Source organism: Mustelus asterias, chromosome 13 (assembly GCF_964213995.1).
Source record: "Mustelus asterias chromosome 13, sMusAst1.hap1.1, whole genome shotgun sequence".
In the NCBI taxonomy this organism is placed as follows: domain Eukaryota; kingdom Metazoa; phylum Chordata; class Chondrichthyes; order Carcharhiniformes; family Triakidae; genus Mustelus; species Mustelus asterias.
This window is the reverse complement of record NC_135813.1, coordinates 99,080,395-99,097,866: the sequence shown is the minus strand read 5'-3', so window position 1 is coordinate 99,097,866 and position 17,472 is coordinate 99,080,395. Positions and strand designations below refer to the sequence as shown.

The following is a 17,472-nucleotide window of genomic DNA, read 5'->3' as shown; positions in this document are numbered from 1 at the left end:
AACTGGAGTATTGTCTGAGAAAGGATGTTCTTGCTCTGGAGGGGGGGGGTGCAGTGAATGTTAATCAGGCCAATTCCTGGGATGGTAAGATTATCATACGAGGAGAGACTAAATCAGTTTGTTTTAAATTCCAATGAATATAATCCTGTGAGAGGGGATCGCAAATGTATGAAATTCTAACAGAATTAGACAAGGTAGATTCAGAAGGGGGGAGTCCAGAACTAGGAATTATAGTTTGAGGATAGGAACTAAATCTTTTAGGACTGCGGTGAGGAGAAATTTCTCCACCCAGAGAAAGGTAAATCTGTGGAATTCACTACCACAGAAAACTGTGAGATTTCAAGGAATTAGATAAAGCTCTTGGGGCTAAAGGGATCAAGGGATATCATAGAACCCCTAAAAGTGCAGAAGGAGGCCAATCAGCCCATCGAGTCTGCACTGAAAACAATCCCACCTGGGCCCTATCCCTGTAACCCCATATATTTACCCAGCTAATCTCCCTAACACTAAGGAACAAATTTAGCATGGCCAATCAAGCTAACCCGCACATCTTTGGACTCTGGGAGGAAACCCTCAGACACGGGGAGAATGCGCAAACTCCACACAGACAGTGACCCAAGCCAGGAATCGAACCCGGGTTCCTGGCACTGTGAGGCAGCAGTGCTAACCACTATGCCTCATGGAGGAAAGGCAGAATCAGGGTATTGAGTTTGATGATCAGCCATGGTCAGCAGGCTCAAGGGGCCTAATGGCCTACTCCTATTTTCTATGTACGTTTTTATGTACGATAAAATTAAACTGGTAGGATAATAAAAATTAAACTGGCAAAAATTTAAGATGAATGCTATACTCTCCACAGATGGCACCTGAGCATTTTCTTCATTATGTTCCACTTCAGGTTTGACTGTCAAATATAAACTGCTAGTGGAGCTCTTTATTTGAATATTTCACTGACAGTGGAAAATCTCTGTGAAGCTTCTAGCTTTAATTTTGTGCAAATGAGTAATATTAATTCATTAACATTCCTCAGAATCAATTATTAGAAATACTATGTAGGAAAAAAACCTTAAGGATTACACATTCTTGATTGTCAGAGTGGTGATAGGAAATAATACAGCAGTTTAAAGCACTGCTTGAGTCATACCAATAAATGCATGATGGAGAGAACATGGCCAAATAAAACGCAACCATCACAGAATACTTGCAATGTAACATCACTTACAATCTGAACACACACTGATAATGGTTGCACGAATGACTTCATCTTTGAAACATTTAGCAAAGTTAACTTTGGAGAAGAAAGCATCATTAAGTTAACTTTCTTCACAAATAATCAAGATTCAGTAAAGATTGTCACAGTACACTCCCTCCATCAAAAACACCATTGTTTGGATGGATGCGAGGTTCCTTCAGCAGGTTGTGTTGGTTCCAGTTTAAAATATTTTCAGTCATTTCTTCATTTTCTATTTTGTCTGCCAGGCAATCTGGTGCCCCTGAAACAGAAAAGTTTACATTAGCTAAACAGACTCTTCCCTCTTTCTGTAGAAGTTGTTTCAGGTCATTTCTGCTTCAGTCACTAGGATGTTTCCATAGCCATAGGTTCAGAAACTAGTGGAGGGTGGGTATGTTACGAATGAGCCCCATTGGAACGTAGATCACATGGCCATGGATCATGCGGCCAGACCTGCTTACCAGAACTTTAACTGCAATCTGTGTGCTAATTGGCAGATGAGTTGATGAAGATTACAGTTAGGAAGCTGAAGTCAGGGATCCATGTGTGTGTGTGTGTGTGTGTGTGTATGGCATCCAACAGTAATTAGGGAAGTGATGAAACCTTGGGCATGGACAATGACCATCTTTTTGAGGTCTACAGGAACCTACCTAGCCCACAAGGAAGCCTAAATACATATTAAATCCTTTCTTGCCTGTGCCTCTTCTGGCGCACAACCACCAACCACAACTGGCTTTGCTTGACAAAGAAATAATCATCGTTCCCATGCTCAGGTCCAACTAAAGTGGGGTAGAACAGGCCTTGAAGTCATAAACATCTAATCTACATATTTGAAGCTGACTCTGCCACCGCCAGAGAGAGAGATGGATGAGGCACCTAATCTCTGCTAGGTGCTGCCCAATGAGGAGCAGGAAGGTCTAAACATACCATACGCTAGCAGACAAGCTGCCTGCAGTCTGTGGGCTCCTCTCAGGGCACTCCAGATGAAGGCATCAGTTCCACCACCCTTCTACCTGTGGCTGCTGCATCTGCCATGGGGCTGGACACACCCTTCCACGCAGAGCCTACTCAGGCTTCAGAGGCCAGAGGATGACCGCCTACATCATTATTGCTACTGGGACAGCAGTCAGCAAGGCAACCTCTAATGCCACTGCATTGGAGGGGGCCTCTAAGATGCAGCACCCACAGATGCAAGTTGAAAGCATTTAGAGTACAACAAGGGTTTGACATGGGTGACATTATTTCAGTTCATTACTTTGCAATTTGTGTTCGGCTTGGCAACTTTGCATGCACGTTCTTTGTTTGTTGTTACAACTGTTCCTCAGGTGATTGCTCCCCAAGTTTGTTAACGTGGACAAGATCCATCAATCTGTCACCATCCAACTGGGATATCCCCAAATTGTTATGTCTTGGGTGAGGAGGGATAAACTGGCTTTCTTTCTTTATTTAACCTTCTTTAATGGTCGCAACATGATTAATCTAAACAGGTTTTCTTCCTATGCGGATACCTTTTCCCAGTCCCAAAATTTATATTTCAAAAGGAACAATTTAACCAAGCTTTCTTGAGTTAAAGGCAGAATGTGTTTATTAACTACAAAGGACAAGGAAATGGCAAAACATATGCATATATATTCATAGAGATTGGAAGTGAGAATCAAGTCCAAAGCGAGTAAAAAAAACTATACAAACATTCCTTTAACTTGAGGCATTGCGATTTGAGATTTCAATTGCGCTGACTTCAGCAGGCAGTCGGTTGAGATTCTAGTATTCTGCAGTTTGGCAGAAAGGCTTTCCTGTTTTCTTTTCAGCTGTGGTCTTTGCTGATTTGGCCTACTTCACAATCAGAGAAAGAGATGGAGATATAACTTCAAAAGCTTTTGCAGAGTGATTCTGCTGCAGGCTGGCATTTTGTTTCTGTCACACACATTTTGACATCCCAGCACTAGTTCATGAAAGCACTGGGCAGCTTTTCAGCTGGCTTTACCTCTTCCTTTGTATATTCCTGGAAGGAGAAATCCACAAAACCATCTTGACATTACTTGCATGATATTTCTTGGAGAGATTTACTCATCGTCCATGTCCCACCGGAGATAGCAATTAGCTTCTGTGTGCTTTAGAAGTATCTTCGTCTAGAAACAGAATTGGTTCAATTGCCTCTCAGATTATCACCCACCAGCAATTCAGCCAGTGAATGACTTTACAAACCAAAGATATGAGGATGTATGTCCATTTTAAAAAAAACTCTCAGATCTTAATTAAAGTTCAATATTCGGTGTTTTTCCTTAATTATGACATTATTCATCTAGAACAAACCTTTACTTTGCTGTAATGGGCTGAGTTGGCTTGATAGTTGAAATAGTTGCTAGATGCAGCACAGGCTTCTAATTGCATGTGGTGCTCGATTTTTCAGTTGATTTAGCTTATAACAATTGTTTGTAAAGGAGATGGTGCCATTGTCATGAGGAAGCATCAATGCCTTGATGCCTAGCTGAAGGTTCACAAAGCATCCCTGCCTCCCTGATGGTTTCTGTCGTTTGCATCCACATCCTCACTGTGCTTCCCCAGGCTCTTCCTCAGACCCATCACCGAGTCATCCTCCCTGGCCCATGGAGCTGCTTCGCTTTCCCAAGTCTCCACTGGAGTCCCCCTCACCAGAGCCAGATTATGCAGGAGACATGCTTTTCAGGAAACTGCAATGCTCCCCCGATCAGTCCATATGTCTGAAGCACATCTTAAGCCACTTGATGATCCTCTCCACCACCGCCCTTGTGGAGGCATGACTCCTGTTGTCTCGCTCCTTCGCCTCTGGTCTTGGGTAACAGAATGGTGTCCTGAGCCACTTTTTCAAGGTTTAGCCCTTCACCCAAAAGCTATCCATCCAATCGGACAGGAGTCACAAACAGCCTTGGTACCTGTGAGTGCCGCAAGATGCAAGCATCATACGAGTTGCCAGGGTAAAAGACACAAACTTAGAGAATAGTGTCCTGTGGTCATAGACAGCCTGCACATTTTGTCGAGGGGAAGGCCTTTCAGTTAATGAAGGCTCCGGTTCACCTGCTGGCACCTTGATGGCCAGATGAGTATACCCTAGATGCAGGGGAATCCAGCCATTATGGAGAAGCCTATGGCACTCTCCACCTGGCTAGCCTCATCTGTCTGATAAGTGGATAGATGTGCAAGATGTGCATGAATATGGTAATCAGTCACCAGCTTGACCCAATTGTGTGCAGCTGATTGAAACATGTGATACAGCTCTTCCCCCCCCCACCCCCCAGAGCTCTGAAAAGTACCAGATGAGTAAGTTGAGACCCACTGAAAGCCTCCTGCAGCACTAGACCTCAGACATTTGGAGGTAGTTAGAGCACTGCCTGTACATGCTAGCTGCTGGATAATGGTGTCTTTAGCATTTCCCACTGCCTTGACCTCCCTGCTGGTGCTTCACCAACTAAACTCTTAACTCGCCTCTTAAAGGCCTCTCCCTGCATTCACTTGGCCTCCTCTCCTGCCTGCCCCTTTATTCCTCTTCAGAGGAGGTTCCACAACTCAGTACTCTATTTCCATTTGATGAGATGCAGAGGAACTATGCCTTGCAAGTCAGAAAGCATTGTGTTTCAATCTTTAGGGAAACCGTCTAGTAAAAATGAGATCTTGAAATCCAGCAAGACAGGCTTCAAAGGCTGCCAAACTCAAAATAAATTCTGCAACAACATTTTATCCAGCTCTTTGATAAGGAGTTAATTAAAAACATGTTTGCCATGCACCCATTTTGCCTGCAAGACTAACTGAAAAATTGCAAGAAGAGTGCATTGGCGATGGCCTTGTTAATGGTCTTATTGGTCCTTTAACGTCGGCAGGCATGCATCTGATTCACGCGTGTGCATTCTCCAGCTTTAATACTGCACACATGCCCAACTTGATTTGGCGCTATTTTAAATTCAGTTGGGTCAAGCGCATGCCTGCTGTCAAAAGCAAAATTCAGGCCATTAATATCTTTAAGTTGAAGGCAGTGGTTAAAGAAAGAGACTTGGTTGTTATAGTGCAGTGGTTGCCAGCCTTTTATACATCATGGCACATCTCTATACTGCAAGAAAATTTGGACTCACACCTCCTATTTTCTGTGTCTTCTTCCCTTATGTCATTATTAACTTCGTCCGTTCCTCCTGCCTGTTTTTAACCACTCCATCTCTCTCACTTCTCCCAGTGCTTTTATGCCCTTAAGCTTTTTGTGCATGGGACTTTTGTTTTCAGCTCCAAGTCCTGTTGATCATGCGCATTGGCCTGATCAACATGAAAAAAAATCTAAACCACTACATGTGGCTCTTTCCCAGCCACATGCATGAGGCCAAAATTCATCAGGTCTTGGAGATGCTAACCACAGAGCTGAAGATGGAGACTAGATTTAGTTAGTTACATGAATTTTTAATCATTTTGAATTGTTTTTCGTGACATACTGGTTAAGAACCACTGTTGTAGCAAGTTAAAGGTTTATGACCAATGCAATGCAGCTAGACCTAAAGTAAACAGGGTTCTGGGCTGTACCAACAATAATTCACTACAAAAGATACTATCTTGAAATAAAAACAGAAAATGCTGGAAATACACAGCCGATTTGAAAGTAGTGGAGAGGGGAAAAATAGAGCTAGCATCTCGAGTCAAATATGACTACCTCCGAACTGAAGGAAGGTAAAAATGTGATGGGTTTTATGCTGTTCAAAGAGGAAGGTGAAGGAAAAACAAAAGGGAAGGTCTGGGATAGGGTAGAGGGTGGCAGAGATTAAATAACAAGGATGTCATGGAACAGAAGGCAAAGGGAATGGTAATGGTTGTAGTGAAGAAACAAAGCAGTTGTCCAGCATGAATGGCAGAATAAGGAACAGTTCTGTCTGAAAGCAATAGGATACTATTTTGATCTTGTTTAAGTTCTTGGCAAAGTCTCAGTTCGAATACTATACGTAGTTTTAGCTTTCTCATAGGGGCATATTCTCACATTAAGGCTTTAGACATGGTTCAGAGGAGGGCCGGAAGATTAGTTACCAATTTAAGCCATTTTCGTTACCCAGAAAGGTTCAGGTCTGTATTCTTTAGAAAAGCACAGGTTAGTGAATTTAGCTACAGCTGGGGCAGTCTACAAGACACTTGTTATAGGTTGGTGATAGTTGTGCCACCATCAGCATGTGCCTCAAATGCTGCTCTCAAATCTGAGCCTCAGCACTCACATTGCCCTGCATGAGAACACATTGGGGGCATACTAGGAGGCCTCAAAGCTCTTATCTATGTTCTCATTCAGGCTTTGTAAGTCAGTCAGGCTAGGTACTGGACCCCAGAGTCAATAGGACAGCAGTATGCAACTTCCATTGAAGCCATCATAGATGGCACCAAATACTCTAGTGTGGAATGGCACTAAACTGATGTGGGAGGTGCAAAAGTAGTCCTCAAGTTGCAAAGAGTGCCAAATGACTCAGTTAACACACCTGCCATCATCTACCGTTTCATTACCATCAAACTCCAGTCGTAACATTCAGCTTTACCTAGAAGAAAAAAAAGTCACAGAATTAATTTCACATTGCTTTGAAATACACAAGTTTTTCAGCTATAAAATGAATACCTGAACTTTTTCAGGTTCTCTTCTGCATACTGTACATATACATAAAGTATTTTTGGGGGGTAGTCTTACATAAATGTCGATATTTTACATGGATGGATGACATTTTGGATGCCCTATCGAATGACCAATAAACACAGATTCAAACACTTTGCTCTTTTAAAGTTGTCCCAAGAATAAGTACAGCTCAATTATACTGGGTTTGCCTCATTGTGGCAAATGGTTCCTGTACATGGCAGAAGGGACTATTAACCATAGATAAGATTAAAAAATAGCAGTGGGCCATACAGCCACTCAAGACTGCCCCATATTTCAATATGATCATGGCTGCACTTCTGCCTCAACTCTACTTTCCTGCCTGCTCCCTACATCCCTCGATTCCTCGAGACACCAAAAACCTATCCCGGTCTCAAATATATGTAACAACGAAACACCCATAATCCTCTGGCATAAAGAATTCCAAAAGTTTTAACCCTTTGAGTGAATAAATTTCTCATTTCAGTTCTAAAAAATCAGTCCTTTATTTGAAGACTGTGCACCCACATTCTAGATTCCCCAGCCAAAGGAAACAACCACCCTATCAAACTCCTTAAGAACCTTGTATGTTTCACTCAGATCACCTCATATTCTTCGAAACCATATAGGCTCAATTTACGCAGCCTCTCCTATGACAATCCTCTAAACCCAGGAACCAATCTGGTGAACCTCTGCTGTACCGCCTCCATTGCAAGTATATTCTTCCTTAGATATGGAAACTAAAAAACTGCGCACTGTGGGGTCTTACCAAAGGCCTATAAATTCTAACAAGGCTTTCTTATTTTGTTAGTCCATTCCTCTTACATTAAAGGCTAACTTGCCTTTTGCCTCCCTAATTGCTTGCCCCACCTTGCAGTAAAGTCTACAGCCCATAGCAATATCCTGAGTGTAGTATAGAACATAGAACATAGAACATAGAACATTACAGCGCAGAACAGGCCCTTCGGCCCACGATGTTGCACCGACCAGTTAAAAAAAAAAACTGTGACCCTCCAACCTAAACCAATTTCTTTTCGTCCATGAACCTATCTACGGATCTCTTAAACGCCCCCAAACTAGGCGCATTTACTACTGATGCTGGCAGGGCATTCCAATCCCTCACCACCCTCTGGGTAAAGAACCTACCCCTGACATCGGTTCTATAACTACCCCCCCTCAATTTAAAGCCATGCCCCCTCGTGCTGGATTTCTCCATCAGAGGAAAAAGGCTATCACTATCCACCCTATCTAAACCTCTAATCATCTTATATGTTTCAATAAGATCCCCTCTTAGCCGCCGCCTTTCCAGCGAAAACAATCCCAAATCCCTCAGCCTCTCCTCATAGGATCTCCCCTCCATACCAGGCAACATCCTGGTAAACCTCCTCTGTTGTGCTCCAAAGCTAGCCACGACAATGTGAAAAACAGCCAGATACATCTTGTCCCTAAAGAGGACAAAGCCAATCCAGCTAATTACTGCCCCAGTAATCTATGCTTTATCAGCAGCAAAGTGATGGACCTTGCCATCAACAGTGCTATCAAGTGGCATTTACTCAGAGCATTAACCTGGTTACTGATGCTCATCTGAGATCCATCAGGGCCACTTGGCACCCAACTCCACTACAGCCTTGGTCCAAATGTGTACCAAAAAAGGTGAATTCAAGGCAAGCCAAGAAGAACTACCCATGACACCAAGGCTGTATTTGACCAACTGAGGCATCTAGAAGCCCAAGCAAAATTGAGGTCAATGGAAATCAGGAGGAAACTCTCCACTGGTTGGAGTCTCACCTAGCACAAAGCAAGAGAATTGTGGCTATTAGAGGCCAATCATCTCAGCCCCATCACACCACTGCTGAATCCCCCACTAACAACATCCTGGGGACTTGCCATTGACCAGAAACTGAACTGGGCTCGCCAACACTGGTAACAGCAGGTCAGAGGTTGGAAATGCTGCAGCAGGGAACGCACTTCCTAACTACCCAAAGCCTGTACACCATCTACAAGGCCTTAGGAACGTGATGGTATACTCTACACTTGCCTGGCTGTGTACGGTTTCAACAATAATAAAAAAAGCTCGACTCCAGGACAAACAGCTCACTTGATCAGCACCCACTTGCCACCTTTAATACTCACACCCTCTACAGGAGGCCCACAGTGGCACAGGTCTATGTACCATACAGTAAATTCACTTCAGCCACTTACCAAGCCACCTTCAACAACACCTTCCAAACACATGACCTCTACCAACTAGAAGGACAAGAGAAATAGACATGTAAGAACACCATCAATGCTTGCAAGTGCTCCTTCAAGACCAACATCCTTATTTGGAACTATATCTTTCTTTCACTGTTGTTAGATTAAAAATGTGGAACTCCTTCCTAAAGACATTGTGGTATCCCATTACTACACCACGGGCTACCACAGTTCAAGGCAGCAGCCCACCATCACCTTTGAAGGTCAAATTAGGGCTTGGCAACACATATCGGTCTGGTTAGTAGTGTTCGCATTCTATGAAAGAATTGGAAAAAATGCTCACCTTTTCTGTTCCCTGTACACCAAAATCTCTCCGAACATGTGGAAGTTTAAAATAAATAATATACCCCCCACTTAACGTTATACTCCATCTGCCACCCTTTGCCCATTCACTTAGCTCAACCCCGTCTCTTTGCAGGCTCTTTGTCCTCCTCACAAGGTTACATTCTGACCTAGCTTTAAATCTGGGTTGGGTCTCTTTGTAAATATTGGAGGCTGTAGCAATGACTTTTGCAGTATTTCACTAGTTACAGCCTAACTTGAAAATGCTGTTCATCACTACACACTGTTGCCTGCCTGTTAAATAATCCTCCATTCATGCTAATTATCCCCAACTCCAATGACCCATTAAACACTTCTACAGCATCTTAAATCGAATGCCTAATGGAAAACTAAGTATACTACATCGACTAGTCCTCCTTTATCCATCCTATGGTTACGTCCTCAAAAAATTCTTATTAGGGTCAGCAGTTCTTGGGAGCAGGCCGCCAGCCTCAACAGGATAGCAGACCCAGTAGCAGCCATCTAATTGGTTGTCACATCTTAAGTCCCACGGCCTGCAGAAACAAAGTCACTTCCTGCCACCGTGGCAAAATTCCAGCCATTACAGATGAAGTGGAGGTGACTAAAGGCGGGTCCCTCGGAAACTGAATAGTTGTGGTGGGACCAAGAAAAGGTAATGCAAAGAGTTGGACAATGGAATAGGGGCATTGGAGCAGGGTGGTGCAATCAGACATATCAAAGTCTGTATTGAGATTAAGAGCAATGAGGGAGGCTGATGCACCACAGTTAATATCACCAAGGATGTTATCTGTGACTTTGATTAGGTATATTTTCCAATCCTGAGTCAACAACAACCTATCTTGTTTTCTAGTCAGTATTGGAAACTCTGGGCACATTTCCCACATTTTCCCTGTACCTGTTACTTGCAGGCAAGTTATCTTGCTGCTGGCCTGGATGTAGAATATTTATGCTTATGGATCTACCTTCAGTTTAAATTTTGACAAACTAGTTTCTCCTGCATTTTCAATGCAACCACTTGCTTTCATGGAAGTAGATGAAAGTCTAGTTCAATTGGGAGCATAATTCAACATGCTGACTTCTGTGCCCAATTCTTTATCTGTGCAGTGGAAACTGTCCCTAAGAGTCTAGCCTCAAATCTTAGGCCTACATTTGTAATACTTTTTGGATTTTTGGGGAATATCTTAATTTTTTCCTAAAGCTGTTTGTTTACTAGTTTTCTGATTTGGTATGCATGAACTCATTAGGTTCTGTCTCATAAGCTCTGAATTTAACATAAACCACCAGGAGGGAACAGAGTAATTGGATTAGGTATACGTTTTACATCCAGTCTGATTTTACATTACACTTGACTTCAATGGGGATCTAAAATTGGTGTCCAATCCACGTTTGCCCAATTTCTGCAGACTGTTAAGTTATATTCAAAGCTATAGAATTGAACTGGGCAGAGGAAGTACAATTTATATCAGGAAGTGTGATGGTTGTTAAGGAAGGCAACAGAAGTATTATATATAATGCAATGGAAGATCAAGTAACGTCACAAAAGGTGGTCATGAAACAAATATAAATTAGCAAACAGTTGGAAGTGAGAACCTCCAAGTCCAGGTGTTGAGTTTTAAACATTAACATTAGATCAAAATGCCGTCGAATACAGGAGTAGTAGCCACGTAATGAGAAGCTGGAAACTCTCAAAAGGAAAAACTATTGAGCATTCAGAGCGTCTACTTTCTAAACACTTATTTGCATTTTTGGGAAGACTATGGTGATCATTGGAGAAGGGAATCAAATACATAACTAAAAAACAAACCAATACTTAATTTTAATCAGGAATATGGTAGAAAATCTGTGGAGAGAGAAGAGCCAGTGTTGAGTCAGGGTGACCCATCTTGACTCAAAACATTTCTCGCCACGGATGCTGTCAGATCTGTTGAGATTTTCCAGCATTTTCTGTTTTTTTCAATATCACATTCCAGCATCCGCAGTATCTTCCAACAAAATGGCAGACACACAGATAGATTTTCAACTCAGTGCAAGGCTGGCACTGCCAATTTGCCCATTATAGAAATCAGTGATAATCAAGTGGTTTCTATAAATGTAGCTGATTTGCAGCACCATTTTATGCCTGCACAACAATTTTGAAAGTGAACCCACTAGTTTACTAACAATCACCCCAATAAGATTACAAAATACTGCTGTCCTACCGGAGAGGGTCCTTTCAAATTGGCAGGTGTTTTAAAGTCACCTTGCAGAACCTGTGCAAAAAAATGAACAAAAATCATGTTAACATCTGAACTAAAACTCAACAATGGTCAAGGCCGATAAGCAGTCTATTTTTTTTTTTAGCTCTGTCATGATTCAAACTGGATAGGAATATCCAGAGCTGGATATATTGTGACCATAGATATTAACAATGACTGCTTCCACTAACACCCATTTGATGCATCCAGTACCAAATTGGTTTACTTCATTAATACAGATTATGTAATATTCCCTCTAGTGGTGTGTCTTATCTAGAGCAAAGGGAAACAAAAACAAGTCTTCTTCACATTGTTGAAGTCATTCACCCATTCAGTTTTGAACCATGAATAGCCATTTATCTATGACAGTTTAGGAATTCTATCATGAACAAAAAGGGAAGCCTCACTATCAATCCAGCATTTTTCCAATGTGCCAATATTGGGAGGGGTGCCAATCCTGGGTTGGGTCCACAATATTGATGCCTTAGTAATCCAAGTAGTGCCCATGAAACAGAAGTGACCTCCCATTTGTGACTTGTTTTGGAGGGGAGGCATGTTACTTCTACAGAAGAGGGAAACAATCAAGCACTCCTTATCCAGTAATCCTTGCTGGAAATTGCATCAGTAGAAGATATGTGATTACAGGATTGAGCTTGGCTCTAATGTCTTCATGAGAGAGACTGGGAGGACAACTATCTGTGCACTGGAATGGTACCTTTTGCAGCATTCAGCAACTTCAGGAGAGAAGTTCTAAAATAGGGAGAACTATCTACATCAGGAGGGGGAAGATCAAATTGAAGGATAAATCACCACAGACCATTCTCTCACATTTCTAACTGACTGGACAGCAGCAATAACAGAGACTTAGAAGCAGTTTTATTGCAGAAAAATGTGAAAAAGCTACAAATAAATATTTTGAATGAAACATTTTTCACATACCCTTTTGGTGTTATTAATTACTAATGCATCAGGATCTCCATAATTTGGTGGATTGGCATTGGGATCATATCCTAGTTTGGCCAACATGGGTGCTATCCGTGCCATATCCTCGAGCACACTATTTGGAATGTGTCCCACCCATTTGGCCAAAGCCTCAAGATTAACTGGCTTGATAACCTGGTCTGTGGATCGTTCTATTCTGTAGGAGGAAGAAAAATGTAGACAGCTTTTAAAGTACCATGATGTTTAAACGTTAGTTAGTAACCTAAATCAGGCAGACCTTGGATAGAGATGGGAGCTCAGAGGGAATATTCCAGGCTCGACTTTAATTTTTCCATTTCGCTCAAAAAACTCTTGTAAATAAAAAGATTGCTGATGCAGCAGCTATTTTACAGAATACCAAAATGCCCCTCATTAATCCTAATTGTTCTTGTGTATCAGTAATTAGAACCATTTTTCTACACCTTATTGGCCAATATTGTGCTTTCACATATTGCAAGTTATAAACTACAAATCTATTTGCATCCACTGAAAGGAAATGGGAAATATTACTAGTTAATGAAAGCTAATTACTTGGGGCGGGATTCTCCAGCTGCACGCACCGCAACACCAGAAATTACTGCCCGAGCTCAATGGACCTTTAAACAGTCCGCTGAATTTTCTGCCTTGCCTGCTACCATTCTCACAGTAGGTGAGACGGGAGAATTTCGGCCTTGGTCTGAAAAGGAGGAAGAAATAAAAATGCTGCACAAAGCAAAGCAACGGTCAGAGCAAGGTTGGCTTTTTTATAAAAATTTAGAAAGGGAATTCCAGCTGATTGCAATGGAGACAGAATCAGGGACCAATATTAAACATTCCTGTTGCTACGCGGACCTAAAAAGGTAGATAAACTTGTAATTTGTGTGGAAAAATGTGGATCAGTTTCTTGGTGCAGAAACTTCATAATTGTCATTTCCATTAACTTCAATAGAAATTAAAGTCAGTTGTTTTCTACGATGAGCAGCCAATCTGCAATGCCAGTTTGACAACCAGGTTAAAAAGCTGCTCCTTAATATGCATAGCAATGACACAGAGTCAATGCTCTCTAAGTTTCTGGTCATCTGTCTTAACTCACATTAAGTTCCATTCACCAATCATGTATACCTGCTAACCTCTCAGTCCAGCAACACCTCAATTCTAAATCTGTATCCTTCTTTTCAATGGCCTCGACCCTCACTATCTCTAATCTTCGCTAGTCCCACCATGTCTCTGCAGTCCTCCAATTCTGGCCTCTTGCGCATCTGTCAAAGTTCCTTGTAAGATATACGGGTACACAGCAATCCAGAACTTAATGCACAGGGGACAAACAGGCTATACATAAGAAGCAATCCCTTTAAGGTGTGTGCACATGCAGCTCTGTGGCAATCTTAAAAGGATTGCGTTGTGCAACAAGTGGGCTGTGTACACAATGGGAAATAAGAGGCAACATTGGCCTTCAGCTGCCTTGGTCCAATAGCTATTGAATTCAGTCGTCCAAACACTTTGCCTCGCTCTCCTCCTTAAAACAGCCTCTGTGACCAAATTTATGGCCAACAATGCTATCATCTCCTTAATGTGGCTTGGTGTCCAAATTTTGTTTATTGGTCCTTTGAAACATCTTGGAATATTCAACAAGATCATAGAATTTAATAGTTAAAAATAACTAATTTCTCAATGCCCTTTTCCTCTACTTTGATAAATATGTACCAAGAATAAAAGCAGTCATTGAGACTAAAAGGTTTAGAGGTTCAATTCTATCCCAAGTTACCTGTGCAACACTGGAGTAGCATGGAGATGCTACGTTTGGCCTAAGGACCCCTGCGCTGTGAATAATTTTGATGTGGAGATGCTGGCATTGGGCTAGGGTAAACACAGTAAGAGTTTTAACAACACCAGGTTAAAGTCCAGCAGGTTTATTTGGTAGCAAATGCCATTAGCTTTCGGAGCACTGCTCGTTCGTCAGATGGAGTGGATATCCCTGTTTGAGAGCAGATATCCACTCCATCTGACGAAGGAGCAGCGCTCCGAAAGCTAATGGCATTTGCTACCAAATAAACCTGCTGGACTTTAACCTGTTGTTAGAACTCTTACTCTGAATAATTTAGCAAGGCTGCCAATTGCTATATACTTCTGCTCGCAAGTAGTGTCAGTAAACAATAGGTGAGCAGAGTTTAGCAGTAATGTCAATCTAGCCTCCTAGTGCTACTCCTATAAATGAATGGTAGCAAGACTATATCCCTGTAGGAAAAAAAACACTTTTAGGAAAGGAGGAAGAGGAAAAAGCAACAAGAAAAATACAAACAAACATACTTTGAAAGTGAGACTCCTCCCGATTTTCCTATTAGTTCTTCATGATGCAAAACAGCATCGTTCCATGGAATGTCCAGAAATGTCATGATTTTCTCCATTGTTTTTTTGGGATGCAATACTAGTTGCTCATAATAAACAGAGAGGCACCTGGAGGGCCCCACATCCACACATTGTCCATACATAATTTCAATAGCCTTGTTCCATTTGATTATACAATCTCTATAACTGTTAAGATCAAATCCAGCAATCGTCACTTTTCTTGTAATCATAGAATGCACTGATGCCCGACCATCTCTAAGCATGAGAATAAATTTAGACTGCGAAAACAGTTTAGACAGATAATTTAAAGACTTTAAGGTGAAAGGGTCCTTATTGCACAAGTATTTTGCAGGTTCACCATGTTTTGCAATAACTTCTAAGATAAATGCTTGTAATGCCGAATCTAGGACATGGTCCGTCACTCCTGCCTCATTTAACCGCATCTTTTCACGTTCCGATTTAGACCACACCTGACGCATGGCCAGCACACGTGGAATGATCCGAGTTTCTTCACCGCAGCGGATTTCTGGATGTGCATCCATCATAGCTCGCATTAATGTTGTCCCACTTCGGGGCACCCCACCTATGAAGATTAGTGGCATGTTTTTACTGTAGCGATATTCGATGTTTTTTGAGTTATACATGACCAATTCCTCCCTTTCTGGTTTCATCATACTATGCGTTCGTCTGCCATGAAACCAGCCTCCATTCTGATTAAGTATTTGCTGACATTCCCATATGTGCTGACCCATGTGAAAGACCATCATTGTAGCAAAGGCACAGCAAATGAGCAGAACAATTCTTCTCATGCTGATGCGCATATTGGATAGTTTAGCTTCTGTACAGTTAGGTACTGCTTTTCAGCTTCGATGTGGACTTTTTCTCATTTCATAAAGGCTTTCATTACAGCTCTGAAACAGAAAAGAATACATGAGAACACATGTCGCATAAACACAATCCTTTGCAACTCTAGTCATACCAACTAGGTATGGGTCATCTTTAATATTGCTGAAAAGAGAGCCATGTTATCAAAGCTTTTCATGAACAAACACAATGCTGTCCCTTTGTATCCTCTTCACAACTTACTTTCCTACCTATCTTGGTGTCATCAGAAAATTTAGCAATCATACCTATGATCACTGCTACCCAGGGGTGCCTTCACCCATGAGTTCATTAATTAATCATATCTAGTTGTACGATACCAGATCTGTTATAGCCTGCTCTCTGGTTTGTCCCAGAACATGTTTTTCTAAGAAACTATCCCAAAAACATTCTATCGATGCCTCATCTACACTACATTCGTTAATCTAATGTTTCTGGTCTATGTAGATTAAACTCTCCCAACCCCTTGACCTGTACTTTCGACAAGCTCCTATTATCTCTTCCTTTATACTCTGTTCTACCATGTAGTTACAATTAGGGGGCCAGTACATCATTCCCACAAGTGACTTCTTGCTTTTATCATTTCTCATCTCAACCAAAACTGCTTCTACATTCGATTTCCTGAACTTGGGTCATTCCTCTCTATTTTGCTAATACCATCATTAAGTAACAGAGCCACCCCTCCACCCTTTCCTAACTTCTTGTCACATAGCCTTCAATATTCAGGTTCCATTTGTCATCCTACAGCCAAAAGTGCAGCTATCAGATCATACTTATTAATTTCTATTTGCATCATCAATTTATCGATTTTGTTTCTCTCCTGTCTTACCTCTACTGATTTCTCACATCTGCCCAAATTCTAATCCCTCTACTTTCCTAGTTATGCAACTCATTAGAACACCAGCCCAGCATGGTACAGGTGTAGACTGCGCCTAATTTGTCCCGTACTGTTGCCAGTACCCCACAAACTGAAAAACTCCTCTCCCACATGGGGAGGCGATGGCCTAGTGGTATCATTGCTGGACTATTAATCCAGAATTTAGCAATGTTGTGGGGGCCTGGGTTTGAATCCCACCACAGGAATTAAGAATCTACTGATGACCATAAAAAAACCCAACTGCTTCACTAATATCCTCTAGGAAGGGAAACCTGCCCCCCCCCCTTTGTTTCCTTTAGGGAAGGAAATTTGCTGTCCTTATCTAGTCTGGCCTACCTGTGACTCCAAAGCCACAGCTGCTCTCAACTGCCCTCAAATGGCTTAACTGAGGGCAATTAGAGATGGGCAATAAATGCTGGCCAGCTAGCAGCATCCATGTTCCATGAATGAATAGCCATTTTGCACTTGGAATATAGTGTTCAATTCTGGTCATCACACTACCAGAAGGGTGTGGAGGCTTTGGAGAGGGTACAGAAAAGATTTACCAGGATGTTGCCTGGTGTGGAGGGCATTAGGTATGAGGAGAGGTTGGAGAAATTGGTTTGTCCTCACAGGAACAAATGAGGTTGAGGGGTGACAAGATTATGAGGGACATGGACAGAGTGGATAGTCAGAAGTTTTTCCCCCAGGGTGGAAGAGTCAATTACTAGGGGTCAGGTGGGGGCCTCAATGGGGGATGCAGAGTGAAGCAGGCAGGACAGAATGTGCA

The 17,472-nt window shown here is 42.0% G+C and overlaps 1 protein-coding gene across 7 annotated transcripts in view; it reads right to left on the bottom strand.

Moving 5' to 3' along the window:
* Positions 1-724: 724 nt before the first annotated feature.
* The window catches only part of LOC144502938 (protein-tyrosine sulfotransferase 2-like), a 76,649-nt gene continuing 59,901 nt past the window's right edge, over positions 725-17,472 (bottom strand). For 2 of the 7 annotated variants that reach the window (XM_078227369.1, XM_078227368.1), the window contains 5 exons: positions 14,906-15,855; positions 12,578-12,776; positions 11,603-11,653; positions 6,703-6,759; positions 885-1,493 (listed from right to left, as the gene is read on the bottom strand). In XM_078227369.1, the coding sequence (XP_078083495.1) occupies positions 6,730-6,759; positions 11,603-11,653; positions 12,578-12,776; positions 14,906-15,765 (1,140 nt within the window). In that variant the 5' untranslated portion in view covers positions 15,766-15,855 and the 3' untranslated portion in view covers positions 885-1,493; positions 6,703-6,729. Of the gene's footprint in view, positions 1,494-2,795; positions 4,144-6,702; positions 6,760-11,602; positions 11,654-12,577; positions 12,777-14,905; positions 15,856-17,472 lie in introns of those variants that run through there. The other 5 variants (XM_078227372.1, XM_078227371.1, XM_078227366.1 and 2 more) reach the window with 4 other exon arrangements.